The sequence below is a fragment of the Pteropus alecto genome, unplaced genomic scaffold (genome assembly GCF_000325575.1).
Source record: "Pteropus alecto unplaced genomic scaffold, ASM32557v1 scaffold61, whole genome shotgun sequence".
Lineage (NCBI taxonomy): Eukaryota > Metazoa > Chordata > Mammalia > Chiroptera > Pteropodidae > Pteropus > Pteropus alecto.
This window is the reverse complement of record NW_006434835.1, coordinates 254,075-269,456: the sequence shown is the minus strand read 5'-3', so window position 1 is coordinate 269,456 and position 15,382 is coordinate 254,075. Positions and strand designations below refer to the sequence as shown.

Sequence of the window (15,382 nt, the reverse complement as noted above, 5' to 3'; positions counted from 1 at the left end):
TAGAAAATAAACCGTCACGAGGGTTCGGCGGATCCCAAGCGGTCGTGGCTGCAGAAGCCACCGCTTTGTGCTGCCGAGGCCGGCGGAAACGCATCAGCCTGAAGGAGGAAGCGGCGCCCTGAGGCCGTGGCTGCGAAGGTGGCCGCAGCGAGGGAAGAGAAGGTGGCGGACAGGCGCTGAGGCAGGGCGCGCAGGCAGCGCACCCCGCCATTCCCGTGCCCCCAGATGGCGTCTTTCCATCCCACTCAGTGTCCAGAACCGCAGTTTCCCGTTCCTGTGGCCCAGGCGGCACCTCCTGAGCGGGCACCTCGGTTACAGGGCAGTGTCTCTTGTCATTCCTCTTGTCAATGGGCCCCAAAGAGATGTGTCCAAGTCCTAATGCCCACACCTGCGAATGTGGCCCTGTGGACGCAGGGTCTTTGCAAGTGCCATCAAGGTGGGGGGAGGCTAGACTGGAGTCGGGGGACTTTAATCCAGTGACCAGCACCCTGATGACAGACGGGACGGAGACGGGGAGGGCGCCGGGGAGGGAGGCAGACACCACGCGATGCTGCTGCAAACGGGGACAGCCAAGGCCTCCGCCCCCCACCGAGGACCCTGCCCGGCGCAGGACGGGGCACTTTCCCGCGTGGCAGGGCCACCAAGCCCTGCGCCGAGAGGAGAGGGTCCTTCGGGAGAGTGAAGAAAGAATTCAACACACGCGCCAACGCCAGAGTCCTAAGGAAAGTTTATTAGAGAAGCGGTCACACTCCGCAGAGCGCAGTCTCCTCCGGGCAGAGTGCGAGGGACCAAGAGAGACGGAGAAGGAGCGAGTGGGGGCCAGTGAGAGGGACTCAGAGGGTCGGAGACAGTAGAGGCGACGACGGGCACTGAGCGGGACCCTGAGTGTTCAGGGAATTCGTTCTACATGTCCCTCTTTCGTTCCCGTTTCCTTTGTCATGGACACGGAGTGAGGAAGGGGAAGAGTTTGTCGCCTGAATAGGAAGGTAGCTGTGTTGAGTGGAAGGCCTGCTGGCGGTCCCCAGCCTTGAATCCTTGGGTTCCCGGGGTTTCAGCCATAGAGAATGACTCTTGGTCCCAGTTTCCCGTTACAGGTGTGGGGCGTGGGCTGTCATCGATCCAGCAGAAATCTTCCTCTGCTCTGTGGTGTCCTCCCGGCCTGGAGCAGGGCTGGTCAGCACATGGCAGTCCTGACTGAAGCTTTACTAACATTTTACTTCTCTGCGCGCTCCCCGCCCCCGCCCCCCACACACACATTATTCCAGAGCCACCAGCGGGAGGCGGCCCTGCCCACACCTGGGATTGGACCTCTGGCCTCCGGAGCTGGGAGCACACATTGTCAGCACGTCCAGGCTGCCCAGCCCGTTCCGCCGGCAGACTCGGGGGCACACTCCGTCAGGCTGCACATCCGGGGGGAGGGGCACCCACCACCTGGCCCATGTGGCTGGTGACCGACACCCACTGATCATTTCACCCAAATTCTAAGACGAGGAAAACCACCCCAGAAACCTAAGCTCTTTCAACCCTTGGATAAAGGCGGCGTTAGCTATAAGTTACACGTCAATTAGTTAATTAATGGAATGAAGAAAATCTCTGTCCCTGTCCATGTGACCAAGATAAACTGAGGAGAGAAAGAGAGGCACTAAGCAAATGTCTTTTTCAGTGCTGACAAGGTCCCCGAGAAGGCGCAGTCCACCTAGGAGGGCGGGTGGGGCATTTCAGTGACTTGATGGCATTAACACTGAAATAAATAACACGCAAACTGAAGTCACAGCTACAGGCTGGACTTAATGCTTCTACCATAATGACCAGAATAGAGCCAACTCCTCTGAGTTCAAAGAGAAGCATCCCAGCCCCCCCAGACTTATCCCATATTTCCCCCCCAATAATGACTTAAAGTACACATTCTATTTTAATAACGAATCTGGCCACTTTTAAGCCTCAAACACAAACCGGCTCGTTAACTGAGAACACAGATTCCTCAGCGGCAGGCCTGCTGTGCCGAGCGGGGGTCTGGAGGAATCTTGTTAGAGTCAGACGCCCTTCAGAACTCGGAGGAGTGAAAGCTGGCAGGGGGAGAGTGCCTCGGGGCGCTTACAGAGTCACACGCTGCTATTAAAAGGCAGCTTTAAAAAACTGTGCTGTAACATTACATATTATTCCTAGGGAAAATTCTTCCTTGGAGTTTCATATTGCTTCCACAATGCCTGATGAACTGTGCCATGACAGTTTTTGTGATGGCTGTGATTAAAGTCATTTTGTAGAAATGATTAAGCACCCTAATAACAGACGGCTCTTACTTGCATGCAAATGCATGCCTCTCCTTAAGTGTCTACACGAACAGTCCACGTTCACATGCACATGTATTGGGACAGTGTCCTGGGAAGAGCGCAGGATATCAGCAGTCTCCACGTCCACAGTGAGAGGTTTCAGGTGTTTTTATTAAGGACAGTTAAGGACTAGGAGGTGGAATTATCCTGCCTTGCCAAAACCACGCTGAACGTACCCGAGAAGCACAGGAGCGAAATACAGCTAACGTCAACATCGCCACTCACTCGACTCAGAAACAAAGATCACCGTTTAAAGACGCGCCTCCTGACCCCAACTTCACAGTGGCAGCTCGCCTAGCGGTCAGCGTGTGTCATACCTACGCTGTCACCACGATGGCACGCTTCCAACTCCACGAGCCCTGCAGTCCGCTCCACGTGCCTTCCCAAGCCTTTCCCCTTCGTGAGCTGAGGACTGCGCCTCAGCAGTGTCCGTCAGTGGCGCTGCCTCCGGTCCGTCCGTTTTCTAATTCGTTTCCTATCGTACCGCGGAGCCGAGTTCACGCAGGGTTCACGCAGGACCCAGCCCACTTTGGTTCTGTTTGTGGGCGGACTGCGCAGCTCCATGTTTTTATTTCTAATGCTTAACTAGGAGTCATAGTAGGTGTTCGAGGAAGAACTTACCGACGACCTGAGTGCGTTTATTAACTGAGTAATATGACTACAATTTGTCAGTGGGATCATAGGTTTTCTGAACACCTGACAGTCTCACAAGAGTGACTATCAAATGTGGTGAGGGGGTAAAATAAATAGATAAGGCATGACTAATGTCCTGGAGAGGCTCAGATCAGATAAAGTCAGCAACGAAATCAGCCAACTGGCAGGACACAGTGCGTCCCGGGGCCCACACAGTTGTGAACTCCGCCACCGAGGCGGGGAGGCATAGACTATCGAAAAAAGAAAGCGAAGGTAAGATATTAAATTTGTTGGATTTTACCTGTAAAGCTTTTATTATTCATAATTGTAAATTTTTCACAAACACATTTTAAAATGACAATTTCCTAAAGGCAATCAAATAAATAAAAAATAACATTCTATGATGTTCAGAAAAACATTACTTCTCCATCTAAAATTAAATACTGTTGACTAACATCTCTCAATTCAACAGCTATGAATATATGCAAGTTAATTTTGTTGCAAACAACTTGGAAAAAAGGCGCAAGGTCTCTCCAGCGCAGGAGCTGGTACAAGGCCTCGTGCTGCCACCTGCTGGAGCCTCATCTGCAATGCGCTCGGCCCTGAGTCCGGAGACTCCAGCCACCAGGCTTCACCCCAGCATGAGCGCCTCTGGGCGGGACAGGGGAACAGAACGAAGGCCTCCGCAGGAGGCACACAGTGTCACCTCCTAGGGGGATGTAGCATCAGAACAAGCGTGTCAGCTTTGAGTTAAACGTTTTTATAGATTCCACGCACGGAATCATCTTGCATGTTTCTGGATCTTTTGACCTAGGTTTAGGGAACACTGTGCATGCCTGACTTTGGGCAAAGGTGAAAATCTGTGACAGGAAGCTAAGTGACCACTGAAATAAAAGGGACAGCAGCACAACAGAAAGAGGGCAGAGAAGGCCCTCAGGGAAGAATCTCGAGCAGCAGCCGGAACCCTAACGAACACCACAGCCCGGAGGAGGCACAAATGGAAGGAAACGCAGTGGCTCTCACGCTTGGCGCCCGGGGCTCTGGAGAAGTGGACCCGAGCTGTTCTCCAGGATCCCTTGGGGGAAGAGGTACGCCTGCCTTCCGTTTTCATTCAAGTTTTGAGAAAAGGTATAACGACGTCAGACCAAGGAAAGGCTCATTTCTGAATGTTGAGGAGGAAAGAGGAGGAAACAGAGAACAGTTGGAAGCAAGAGGGGAGGGGCAAGGGGAGTTCCCACCTGCTGGGAGGGGTGACAGGCAGGGCTGCTTCTACTGGAAGCGCAGGCTGATTTCTATGAAAACAAATAAAATCCGCATTGCTGTCAAAGGCTCTGTGGTAACCTGCACTGTAGCTTCACATCGGGATCAAAACCGTGCAGCCCAGAGGCCCCGGAGTCGAACCAGGAACCCGGAGGTTGGCATAGGACAGAAAGTCCCAGGAGCCTAGGAGCTGTCACCAGGGTCTCCAGGTTCAGCGTGGAGGAAGGGATCGTACACCGCGGACTCGGGGGAGTTGGCAGGAAAGTGCAGACAGGCCTGTTCACAGGTGCTGTGAGGACACGCAGGCCCCGCCCTGAGTGGCTGCCACGCTGGGGACAAGTCGGGACAGCAGCTGCACAACCTCTCGGGGGAATCACACGGAGTCGGGAGGAGCCACCGCTGGGGGCCGGCCGGGGACGTGGCACCGTGACCGTAAAGGCTCTGCTGAGGGAGGCGTGAGGCGTCCTTCTTGGCCAGTCCCCGAGGGGAGGGCGCAGCGGGCCGTCGGCCGTCGCCTTGACTTCCCGGCAGAGGGCCGGGGACACGGAACACCGGGCAAAAGGGCCTTAGGCGAACGGCCGCCGGCCTCGCGGGGCCAGCTGCACAGCTGGGCACTGTGACGGCTCCACGCACTTCACAGCGCCCTCCCGCTCCTGCCCAGCGGTCGGAAGGGAACTCGTGACAGACGGCGACGCACGTCGAGCGTCATTATATTTAACACCCCTGAATACCGCGAGACGTGGACCCGGGACTGGGCTTGGAGATATCGCGAGTTAACTGGGCACACCCTCCTTCTTCCGACCAACAGGTCTCGCGATAAATGCAGATCTCGCGAGAGACGACGCCGGAAGCCCTCCGTGCGGTAGCCGCGCGGGGCGTGGCCGGCCAGACGGCGGTGGTAAGAGTGGGATTTCCCAGGGACGATGCCGTCCGCCTTCTCAGTCAGCTCGTTCCCCGTCAGCATTCCCTCCGTGATCACGGTAACCTGATGGCCCGCTCGGTCGCTGGCGGTTGGGGCTGCCCGTGCTTCCCAGCAGCCGCCACGGACGCCGACAGCCCGCGGACGGCTTTAGGGGTGGCCCCTGGGTGTGGTGGGGGCCCTGGTTGGTGTGGGCGGAGCTTCCGCGGGCGGGGCCTGGGCCGGGGCGGGACTTCCGTAGGCGGGGCCTGGGCCGTGGGGGCGGAGCTTAAGGCTGTGCCGGATGACAGGCAGGGCGGGGTAGCAGTGCGGCGGGGAGGGTCGAGAGGGCGCAGACCGGGTGTGGCCGGAGTGGCAAGGTGCTGCGGCTCCCCCAGCGTGCCGGTCCCCGTGTATTGTGGCCTCCTGCTTCTGCCCGCGCTCTGCCCTGCCCGCCCTCTCCTTGTTCCTCGCTCTAGCCCCTCGGATGCGCGTTGATGGACATAGCTCATGGCCAGCTTACCGTGCCCAAGCTGTAGGGTGACCGCTGTGCGCGGTCCTGCGGTGCCTCGGCGTGCAGGCGGACAGCACACACTTAGGCCTGAGGGCTCCTCGCGGGGCCTGAGGGGGGCATGGCAGGGTGTGGATCTGAGCATGGGCAGGAATCAGTTTGGGGGAGCATCTGAGTTTAGGGGTGCCGATATGTCCACCCATAAAGTTGAGGAGACCTGAGATCGCAGCTCTAGTTGGAGGGCTGGGTGTAAGGCAGAAAGTCACATCTCGCAAATTGAGATGGCTCGGATTTCCCAGGCGTTAAGCACTGGTCTTCTGGGAGAAACCAAGTGCATCTCCAGAACGAGCCCCTGCACTTCCCCCTCACCAGGGGACACCATCCTTAGGTTCTGCTCAGCCCAAAGACTGATTCTGCTCCGCAAGCAGAAGCGCCAGTCCATGAGGCCGAGTGCTGTGTGCCCAGCACCATGCCAGTGATTGCCCTTCAGTCCCTGGGCAGCGGTTGCCATGGGGCCGCTCAGGTTCCCTCCTCCCCTCCCCCTCTCCTGCTGCTGCCCTCACCCCGTCCCCCGTGTCTGGGTCCTCCCTGAATGCCTGCTCAGCAGCAGGAAGTTCTGGGAGTGAAGGAAGGCCCACTGACTCCCCCTGACCCTGGAGACAGGAAGCCTGGCCCTGCAGGAGCTGTCGCTGCTGAATGTCTCACGATGTGTCCCACAGCAGACAGATTGGACGGAGCCGTGGCTCCTGGGGCTGGTCGCCTTCCACGTGCTCTGCCTGCTGCTCACCTGTTTCTCGTCGCAGAGGTGTGAGCTGCAGGTCGGGCATTTCCTGTGCCTGGGTGAGTAGAGCAAGCGAGACTTGTGTGTGACACGCGTCGTGCGTGTTCTCCGCACATAAACGTGCCCTTCAGACCTGCCCCTTCCACCGTGTGTCGCACTTGGCTGCAGGGCACTCCCAGCTCTCGCTCTCCTGCGGACAGTGGCTCTGAAAGGAGTGCGTGGCGCCGACTGCCCGGGGAGGGGGCTCAGTGCTGGGTAGGAGGAGAGGAGACCACACTCAGACTCCGGGGGGCGCTGAGACTCTTGGCCAGGCGGTTTTCTCGGGGGGCCTCGGCGCTGCGCGTGTGCGCAGAGTGACGCGTTTCGCGGGTCAGATTTCAGCACAGGAGCTACAGGAACGTGGAGAAGGAACAGGGCGCGGAGTGATGAGAAAGGTCACAGGGAGCGGAGTCCCCGCACGGGGTCAGGCGAGGCGAGGAGCAGCCCTGTGGCAGGGTGAGACGGGACGAAGGCACCCCCGTGAGGCTCCTGCTGCGGCTGGCACGTCAGGGTGGCCGTCCGCCCCGTCTCTGCCGCCACACCGCTGTGGCCGCCCGGTAGCCGGTTCGCCAGGGCAGCCGCTGTCGTGGGATCTGGAGGTGGACGGCGCGTAGCTGCGAGGGCCGCTCTCCCCTTTGGCACCCGCCGCGCGGTCCCATGGGAGATGCGGGCGGAGCGGGCGCGCACTAGGTTTCCGGGCGGAAGGACCCCGGCCGCTGTGCGCACCGAGCCGCGGCGCCGCCTCAGCCCGTGGGGACGGTCGCGTGCTGACCTCGCTGTCCCTCTGTCAGTGGGAGTGCCCTGTGGCCTTACGTTTAACTCTGCCTCGTGTCATATCTAAAACAAACCCCAGTGTTTGTCACACACTTGCTGTCCTGTCGCGTTTACATTAACTGCTCGTTTGTGAGGGAGGTGCAGCCGAAGTCCCTCACACTAACCTGGGACTCTCCCCTGTCCCCTCTCGCAGTGACTCTGGTCTACTGTGCCGAGTACATCAACGAAGTGGCCGCCAGGAACTGGAGGTGAGACCCCGTCTGCGCCACAGGCTCCGGTGGGCAGCAGCTGCTGATAGTGAACACCCTGTGACCCTGCCCCTGAGCAGTTCAGCTGAGGGCTGCTTGACACTTCCTGACAGTGAGAGCGGGCGGGGCCGCTGTGCTTTTACTGAGGGATAAGGGACCTGTGGGACAGAGCTGGGTCCACATGTGGGCAGAGCACAGGGTGCTGTGCTGAGGCCTTGCTGCCCTCCCGGGCCTGCCGTGTTCTGTCTCTGGGCTCAGAGCAGCTGTCCTTGCCACCCGACAGCCACCGTCCCTGTGCGGCCCCCACTGGTGGCAGCCCTCCTGCAGTGAGGTGCTGGCAGCTCTGTCCACGTCCTCCCCCACAGGGCCCTCCCTCTAACCCAAAACGCCAGGCCACTTCCTGTGTCCTCCACCTCCCCGGATCCAGACCCACAGTCTGTCCTCATCCTTGTTCTGTCCAGGGCTTCCCCTCCTCTCCCTTTCCCATCTGTCACCTAGTTGAGTGTCAAGCCCGCCTGTGGTTTAGCCTTGACCTGCGCCCAGGCAGGGGACAGGACACACGCCACGCCGACCGACAGGCTTTGGCGGTGAGCCTTGGCCTTCAGTGTCAGGTAGGACCTTCTGGTGATCAGGACGGGGTTGCAGACGACGGCTCGCCTGGCCTATACCTGTTTTTTGTGGCCTGTGAGCCAGACGTGGCTTTTACATTTTTAAGTGTAAAACTTTAATAAGTTTTTGCAAGTAAAAAAGAAAAGCTCGTCTGTCGGCAGTAACAAATTGAAGACGTGGCCTCTGAGCCTGCGGAGCCGACCCAGGTGCTCTTGGCTCTAAACTTAACAAAGCGTGCTGAGCGGACGTGCCCAGGTCCCCTTCCTGGGTGACGAGCACGCCTCCTCGTGCACGAAGCCAGCGCAGTCACAGCCCTCGTCCCCGCCCCCACCTCCCCTCCTGCATCACAGGCGCCTTACTCCGACACTGCCAGTCAGCGGGGACACCCAGGATACACACCTGTCTCAAACAGTCCCCGCCCTGCCCCCGCCCTTTGCTTCTTTGCACCGACTTGCGCAGTGGTCACTGTCCCCTCCTCCCCGCAGCCCGCCCAGTCAGGCGTGCGCCCACCCGCAACAGGACGCTCTGGGCACGGCGGGCCAGCGGCATGTTCACCCACTGTCCCCGACCCCTCCCTCCTGAAGGCCTTTTCCCAGGACAGCACCGCCCCTTCCCTTCTCCCCACCAGCCGCCCCGTCAGCTGCCCCCTCCGCAACCCGAGTTCTCCAGGCGTTGGGGCACCAGGTTCTCCGTCCTGCCACCTGAAGACTGTGGCTGTCTGGTGACCATCACACAGCTAACCCTCCCTGCCCAACCACCCCAGAGCACAGTGGCTCTTCCTCAGGCACTCAGGCCGGAGGCCTCACGCGCCATGCAGATGGTCTCAGGTTCTGTGGCCTCTGCCTTTGACACAGCGTGAGCCCAGCCTCTCGTCACCCCACACGCTGCCCTCCCAGGGTGACCGAGTGGAGTCGAGCTCCCTAGGTCCCAGCCCCGCGCACGTCCCTCGCTGCTTCGTGCTCTGTGATGACTCCTGACAGGCTGGCTCCGACTGTCTCAGCCGTCCTCGGACCCAGGCTGTCCCTGAGCCGGGTCTTGTCTTTTTGCCGCCCCAACCCCAGTGCCGATGACACACACACTAGGTTCTCAGTCAGTGTCTGTCACCGAGACGTGATTTGTCAGGTGCGTCACTAACTGTCACTCAGCACACATGCTGTGCTGGCCACTGAGTCGCAGGTTCTGCCATTGCTGACACGAGAGCTTTCGAAAAGCCTGACGGTAAATGGAGATGTTTGTTAAAATCATTGTTTTGTGATGCCAAGTAATTTTCACATTTTTCTCAAAACAGGCTATTTGCAAAGTACCAGTATTTTGACTCCAGGGGGATGTTCATTTCGCTCGTGTTTTCGGCGCCGTTGCTGCTCAACGCCATGATCCTCGTGGTGCGTGTTACAGGTGTCCAGCTTCTGCTTCCTCTCTGTGCGTGTGTCTTCCAGCTCTAAACATGTCTCACACGCTCGTTTGCAGATCATGTGGGTGCGCAAGACTTTGAGTGTGATGACCGACCTGAAGAACTTACAAGAGAAGAGGAAAGAACGGAGAAGGAAGAGGCGGGACTAACGTCACCGCGGTCGCTGTGTGTTTATGGCAGTTTTTACTGCGCCGCTGTTCTGCGTATTAAAGTGCATGTGTCACAGGTGTCCTTAGGTTTGCAGAGGTGATTCTTTCATTGCGACAGTGTTTTGCCTGCGCACATCATGCTCACGGGCTGAGGTTGTCTTTGTGAGTCATTTGTTTAGCCGGGTTCACTTCAGGAACTGTCATTTATAGTAACAACGTTTCATAGGCCGATAGGATGCAGGCTCATGTCTCGGCCAGTGAGGGAGTAAAGTGCTGGAAACCGGTGGCAGATGAGTCGCACAGGACCTAAGGGGTGTGGTCCAGGCTGGCTGAGGTGGTCCTTCCTGCGAGCTGGATCTCGGAGGGGTCGCACAGCTGACCGGGAGCGGGGGTCTGGCTGCCAGCATGGGCCGCGCTTGGGGCAGACGGAGTGCTGCTTTCGGCCTCCAGCAGGAGCAGGCCCCCCAGGTCTGCAGAGGCCACGGAGACCCGAGAGTCGCCTCATGCAGGCCACACGTTGGGTGAGCCGTCACTGGCTCTCGGCGTCACAGCTAAACGTCCGTTAGGTGGTAGCTGCCCCTCCACGTTCCTCAGATCAAAACAGCTGCACCAATGTCACAAACAGGTGGATTCGGAATCGTGAGAAAACAACACAGCAGCTGTCCACGTCACAGGACACATTCCAACGCCGGCCCTGTCTGTGTTCACGGTGCCTGGGGTCTTCCAGCTAAACTGTGGACACGTGGTGCCTGCGGAACCCGTGGTAACCGGCTAAGTGGTCCTGCTGCTTCTGTAGTCAGTGTGAGTGACAAAGTTTCAACTGGGATGAAAATGTTGGACTAAGTAGCAGTCTGCTGTGTGGCGTGGGTGTCGTCACTTCCCGGCCGCCCCGCTGGGCCACTGGGAGCAGGGCTTGTTGTTCCCGGGCTTGTGGCAAAGCAGTGATGCGGGTGGTCCCTGGAAGGGTGGGGCCCAGGGATGCGGCTGAGGTCTTGCACGCCCAGGACAGTCCCCAAATGGGACCATCCGACCCAAAGTGACAGCACTGCTGAGACCGAGAAACCCCGGGAGCAGGGGCGTGGGGACCTGCGCCACGCCTCCCCACCCTGGCCCCGTTCCCGGGGGGCTGGGACCACACGGGCTGGGGGCTCCTCGGCTTTTTCACGTCGTAACGACATGTTTCCGCCTAGCAGGCCGTTGGGTCGGGGTCCGCGGAGAGGTCCCTGTGGAATCAGCCTTGTGGTTTTCAGGACACAGAATCACAAGGGAGGGAGTCAGTGACTGGCCGTCTCAGCTGGCGGGTTTTAACGTCGGGTCAGTTATAGTCCTAAGTTGCACAGTTTTTGCAGTTGGGTGCACAGGGGCATAGCGCTGACACTCTCGTCAGCACGGGCCCACAAAATAATCACTTCATGACGTCCACTTCAGAAACTACCGTACGGCACGCTCCCCATCCCTGCCTCGTCTGGAGCCGTAGCTTCTGAGTGACACTGAGGAGAGAGGCAGGTTTTTTAGAAAAATACAGTTTAATAAGGGAAATGCCATTGGCTCTTGATTTGGGTTTGAAAAATAGCTTGTGAATAGCTGTCTTAATTTTAACTAGACTTGCTCCCAAGTGAAACATTCTTCAAATTAAAAAAAATAATTGTCCTTTATGAAAGCATTTGTATTTAGCAGCTTAAAAGGTGACACTTTGATAGATTAATTACCAAAGTCCAGATACATAACGTTTTCATAGACAATTGTAAACCCTTAGTAGAGAAACTCCTGAATTTTGACATTAATATTAGAAATGATTTGATAGAACCTTCTAGAATAATCCACTGGAGCTTTTAACCTGAATTTTTTTCTAGTCCCTTCTTGATGTGTTAAACCTTTGTACTAAACATAAAATGACAGACTGAAAAGGTAGCATCCCACGTGAAGTCGGGCTTTAAATGATCGTACCTGGCAGCATGCCGCTTGTGCGTTTCTGCAAATGACTAATTCAGGGTGTTTAATAGGATTATGGCCTCCAAAGCGTTTGCTGCGACACGTTAATTTTCCAGATACGAGCCACACATTGCGGAATCCACACATTAGTGCCTGGTCACTGTGAAACCGTTCACACAAAGCTGGGTGCTCCGAGGACCGCCCACATGCCCAGCGCTGGATCCCAAGTGACGCTGCAGCCTGCTGTCTCCTCAGCCCTAACCCCTGGGGCGGTGGCCTCGGCAATCTCTTAATAGCATTCCATCTCCTGCACGAGGACAAAACAGTTTTAAGTTTTGCTTCCTGGTGTCCCCAGAGATTTGCTCAGAGAGATGACGTGAGCATGAGGTGTCAGCCGTGGGGACGAGACGCTGCCGGGGCTGTGTTTGCAGTGAGCGGGGCTGGTTTTGACCCCGCTCTGAGCTCGCTGGGGACACAGCATCAGCCAAGTCGCTCCTCTCTCTGAATTTCAGGTCCCCTTGTGAAGAGGGTCAGTCATGTCTCCCAGGGGCAAAAGGTGATCGCGCTAATTGCCCCAAAGCGCAGGCACACTGTCATCGGGCTGGGCCAGTGAGTGCCGCCCGTCACACCGAGTGCCTAGGGCGCGGTGAGTGTCGACGGACAGGAGCTGTGTACAGAAGCCGGGACCTCGCACGCGCGCATGCGGCTTCTGTGGCTGAGCCTGGGCCGTGCCCCAGCGGCTGGCGGCTGGCGTGGGGGGCTCCGGCCGCTGCTGCCCCTTCAGCCCCCGGCTGTGGTTGGGCGTTCTCCCTGCAGCCTGCAGAGGGCACCAGCGCTCCACCGCAGCTCCCAGGCGCCTGGGCCAGAGGCCGAGCTGGGGCAGTGTGGGGAGCCCTGCCACTTGTCCCTTGTTCAGAAGGAAGCGACTCTCCCAGACGAGGGTGCACGAGCACCACGCAGCTTCGATTTCCTCTGCTCGAGTGAACTGGGTGAACAGCGTTTGAACTGCGTTGCTGACTTGCTCTGAGCCCGGGGCTCACGTCACCACATCTGGAAGGCAGCCGAAGCCACCTCTGTGGGAGGAGCCCTGCTGCGCGCGTGTACACTGGGCCCTGAACCCCATCTGAGCCGACGACCCCAGTTCTAGTTCCAGGAGTCTGTAAAAGATACAATTGAGAGAGGGTGACAGGCTGCTACAGAGCGTGCACGCACAGTGCAGGGAACACGGCGGGGCACGGGGGACACGGATGGAAGGTGGGCGGCCTGGAGCCCACCTGGAAGCTCAGGGGACACGGGGCTGCCTGCTTCATCTGGGTACACACTGCCCACGAGTTCACAGGCCTGTGACTCCAGAACTTGCCTCACCGCGGGTCCATCTGTCCCCTCAGAATCTCCAGTGTGCGTGACACATGGTCAGAAGCTGACAAACACGAGGTCAGTGCTCACTGATGGTCCAGCTGGGCTCACAGCCCAAGGTCAGACGCAGACTCTGTCCTTCCCTCTGCAGCTCCCGGGCGCCTGCCTGGCCGTTTGCTGATGTCCCCGCACGCTGTCCGCTTCCACCCTGGTCACACTCACCGTCGACCGCCCGGCAGTGTGCCATGGCACGCATCCTCCATACACACTCGGAATCACGGGTTTATTTTCAGTGCCCTAAAACCCTCCGTGCTCCCCCATTGGCCCTCCTCCCCGGCCCCTGGCAACCGCTGGCCCCTTCGCTGGCCCACAGTTTTCTCTCTCCCAGGCGGCCACACGGTTGGAACCGCGCAGATGGGCCCTTCCACCGACTCCCCCGTTTCAGCTCCCGCCAGCCCCTCCGTGGCTGCACAGCTCACTTCTTGTCAGCGCTGAGCCATGTTCCCTTGCCTGATGGACCACAGTCGCTCGTCCGCCACCTGCTGAGGGACGTCTCGGCTGCTCCCAGGTTTCGCATTCCCCTGAGGACGTAGGACGCGGAACATTTGTCACAGGCTTGTCTGCCCTCTGCGTATCTTCTTTGGTGAGGCGTGTGCTCAGGTCTTTGGCCCAGTTTGAGATCGATTTGTTTGCTTTCTTACTGTGGCGTTTTAAGACCCTCGTGCGTTTTGGGTAACAGCCCTTCATCAGACGTGTGCGCGGCCAATATTCCCTCCCGTCCGCGGCCTGTCTCTCCATTCTCCTAACGTTGTCTTTCACAGAACTAAGTTTTTAATTTTAATGAAGTTCAATTTATCAATTTTTTTTCTGTTATAGTTGTATTATTGGTGTTGTCTCTAAGTAGTCATCACCAAGTTGAAGGCTGTCTAGATTTTTTCCTACGTTTTCTTCTGCTTACTGGATTTTTAATGGTTTGACTCCTTCGGATCTGCTTTCTCGTGAAATGGAGGGACAGGGCCCCATAGGCTACGCGCAGGCTCCGGTGGCTTCATGTGCTCAGACAAGGCAGAAATGAAAGGTGCCATCCCAGGGAGAAGGATCAGGCATGTGAATCACACACGTGACGGGGACATCGCAGGAAGGGTCGTTCGGGGCGGGGGCGACAGCAGACGCGGCACAGTCGAGACACCACGTACTGCAGCCGGCACAGGCGCTGGCGCACGCGCCGCGGACGGAGAGATAGCGCAGCCGTGACGAGCAGAGCAGGACAGGAAGGCCACGCGGCGTCACTCAGCCCCGGAGAGCGGGCGTCCTGAAGTGAAGCCAGGAGAGGTTTCCGTGGAAACCACTGTCCTGCGGGCCGTCTCCAGGCCGAGCTTCCGCTTCCCAGGTTCAGAGCCAGACAAGTGGGGAGAGCCCCCCCCCCGGGGCTCAGGGGCGTGGGCGGCGGTGTGCCCCGCCAGACTCGGGGATGGGCCCTGCTCCCTGGGCCGCCCTGGACGTTATGTCCACAGGGACGTTATGTCCACAGGGACGCAGCCAGCCTTCCGTCCCATCCCCAGTGACGAGCAGACATCCAGATATAATTTTTTAAAAAACAGCTAATAGTTTATCTGGAGATAACCTCACGGGTTATTTTAACCGAGACCATTTCATGTAAAGATTTATTCAGTAGTTGCTGAAGGAACAAAAGAGTGAGCAGAGTGACAGGTGCCACAGAGCAGTGACAGCAGGGAGCGCGGCTGCGCCGAGGGCACTCTGAGAACTCGGGGGTGCGGACAGCGACTCGGGGCTGCGGGGCAGGGACGCCGGCAGCTGGTACGACTGAGGGTGAGCTGCTTCTGCAGTGGAGGACGGACGCCGGGGACCGGCCAGCTGGGAGGACAGACACTGGGGACCGCCAGCTAGGAGGACGGATGCCGGGGACCGGCCAGCTGGGAGGACAGGCACCGGGGACCGGCCAGCTAGGAGGACGGACGCTGGGGACCGGCCAGCTGGGAGGACAGGTGCCGGGGACCGGCCAGCTGGGGCCTAGTGCGGTGTCAGCGTGAGAAGCAGAGCTGGGTGATGGGCGGTGGGGTGGGGGCGGAGAGGGGATGGAGGACGAGGCGGGCGGGGGGACTACGGGGCTTCAGAGCCCATCCCCTATCAGCAGACCCTATCAAGACATGAGCCGAGAGAGGAAATACGGGTCGCACAGTCCCAGCTCAGTCTCACAAAGCAGAGTATAGAAAGGGACTTAGAGATGAGAGTTAATGACCAACTCCACTACTGCGAACACTACGTCCATTTACTCGCTTGTCACCACTATCCTAGAAAGCAGTCACCGTGGTCACCTTCATTTCGCAAGCGAAGGACGGAAACAGTTGTCCTTCCGCCCGAGCCCCAGGCGGAGGCCCAGGCGGCCCAGCTCCCCGGCGGGACGTGTCTGCAGGGTCTCCGCCCACCGCC

At 58.4% G+C, this 15,382-nt stretch overlaps 1 protein-coding gene across 7 annotated transcripts; it reads left to right on the top strand.

Annotated features, from left to right (window-relative positions):
* The first annotated feature begins 3,568 nt into the window (after positions 1-3,568).
* On the top strand, positions 3,569-9,725 carry TMEM18 (transmembrane protein 18). Of its 7 annotated transcripts, none has more exons than XM_025045776.1 (5): positions 3,569-5,203; positions 6,296-6,472; positions 6,788-6,908; positions 7,420-7,474; positions 9,372-9,453. In XM_025045776.1, the coding sequence occupies exons 1-5, from the start codon at positions 5,044-5,046 to the stop codon at positions 9,396-9,398; spliced, it is 540 nt and encodes a 179-aa protein (XP_024901544.1). In that variant the 5' UTR covers positions 3,569-5,043; the 3' UTR covers positions 9,399-9,453. The 7 variants fall into 7 exon arrangements, with proteins under 7 accessions (XP_024901544.1, XP_006910270.1, XP_006910272.1 ...); XM_006910208.2 differs by lacking the exon at positions 6,788-6,908 and adding an exon at positions 9,551-9,725 and having other exon boundaries at positions 5,029-5,203; positions 9,372-9,465; XM_025045778.1 differs by having other exon boundaries at positions 5,034-5,203; positions 6,352-6,472.
* The last annotated feature ends 5,657 nt before the right edge of the window (positions 9,726-15,382 follow it).

Bases quoted from the DNA above. Each gene is read 5' to 3' on its own strand.
- TMEM18 (XM_006910208.2), top strand. From the start codon at position 5,044: ATGCAGATCTCGCGAGAGACGACGCCGGAAGCCCTCCGTGCGGTAGCC. The intron at 5,204-6,295 runs GTAACCTGATGG...CCCTGGAGACAG, and splicing joins GCATTCCCTCCGTGATCACG to GAAGCCTGGCCCTGCAGGAG. The intron at 7,475-9,371 runs GTGAGACCCCGT...TTCTCAAAACAG, and splicing joins GTGGCCGCCAGGAACTGGAG to GCTATTTGCAAAGTACCAGT.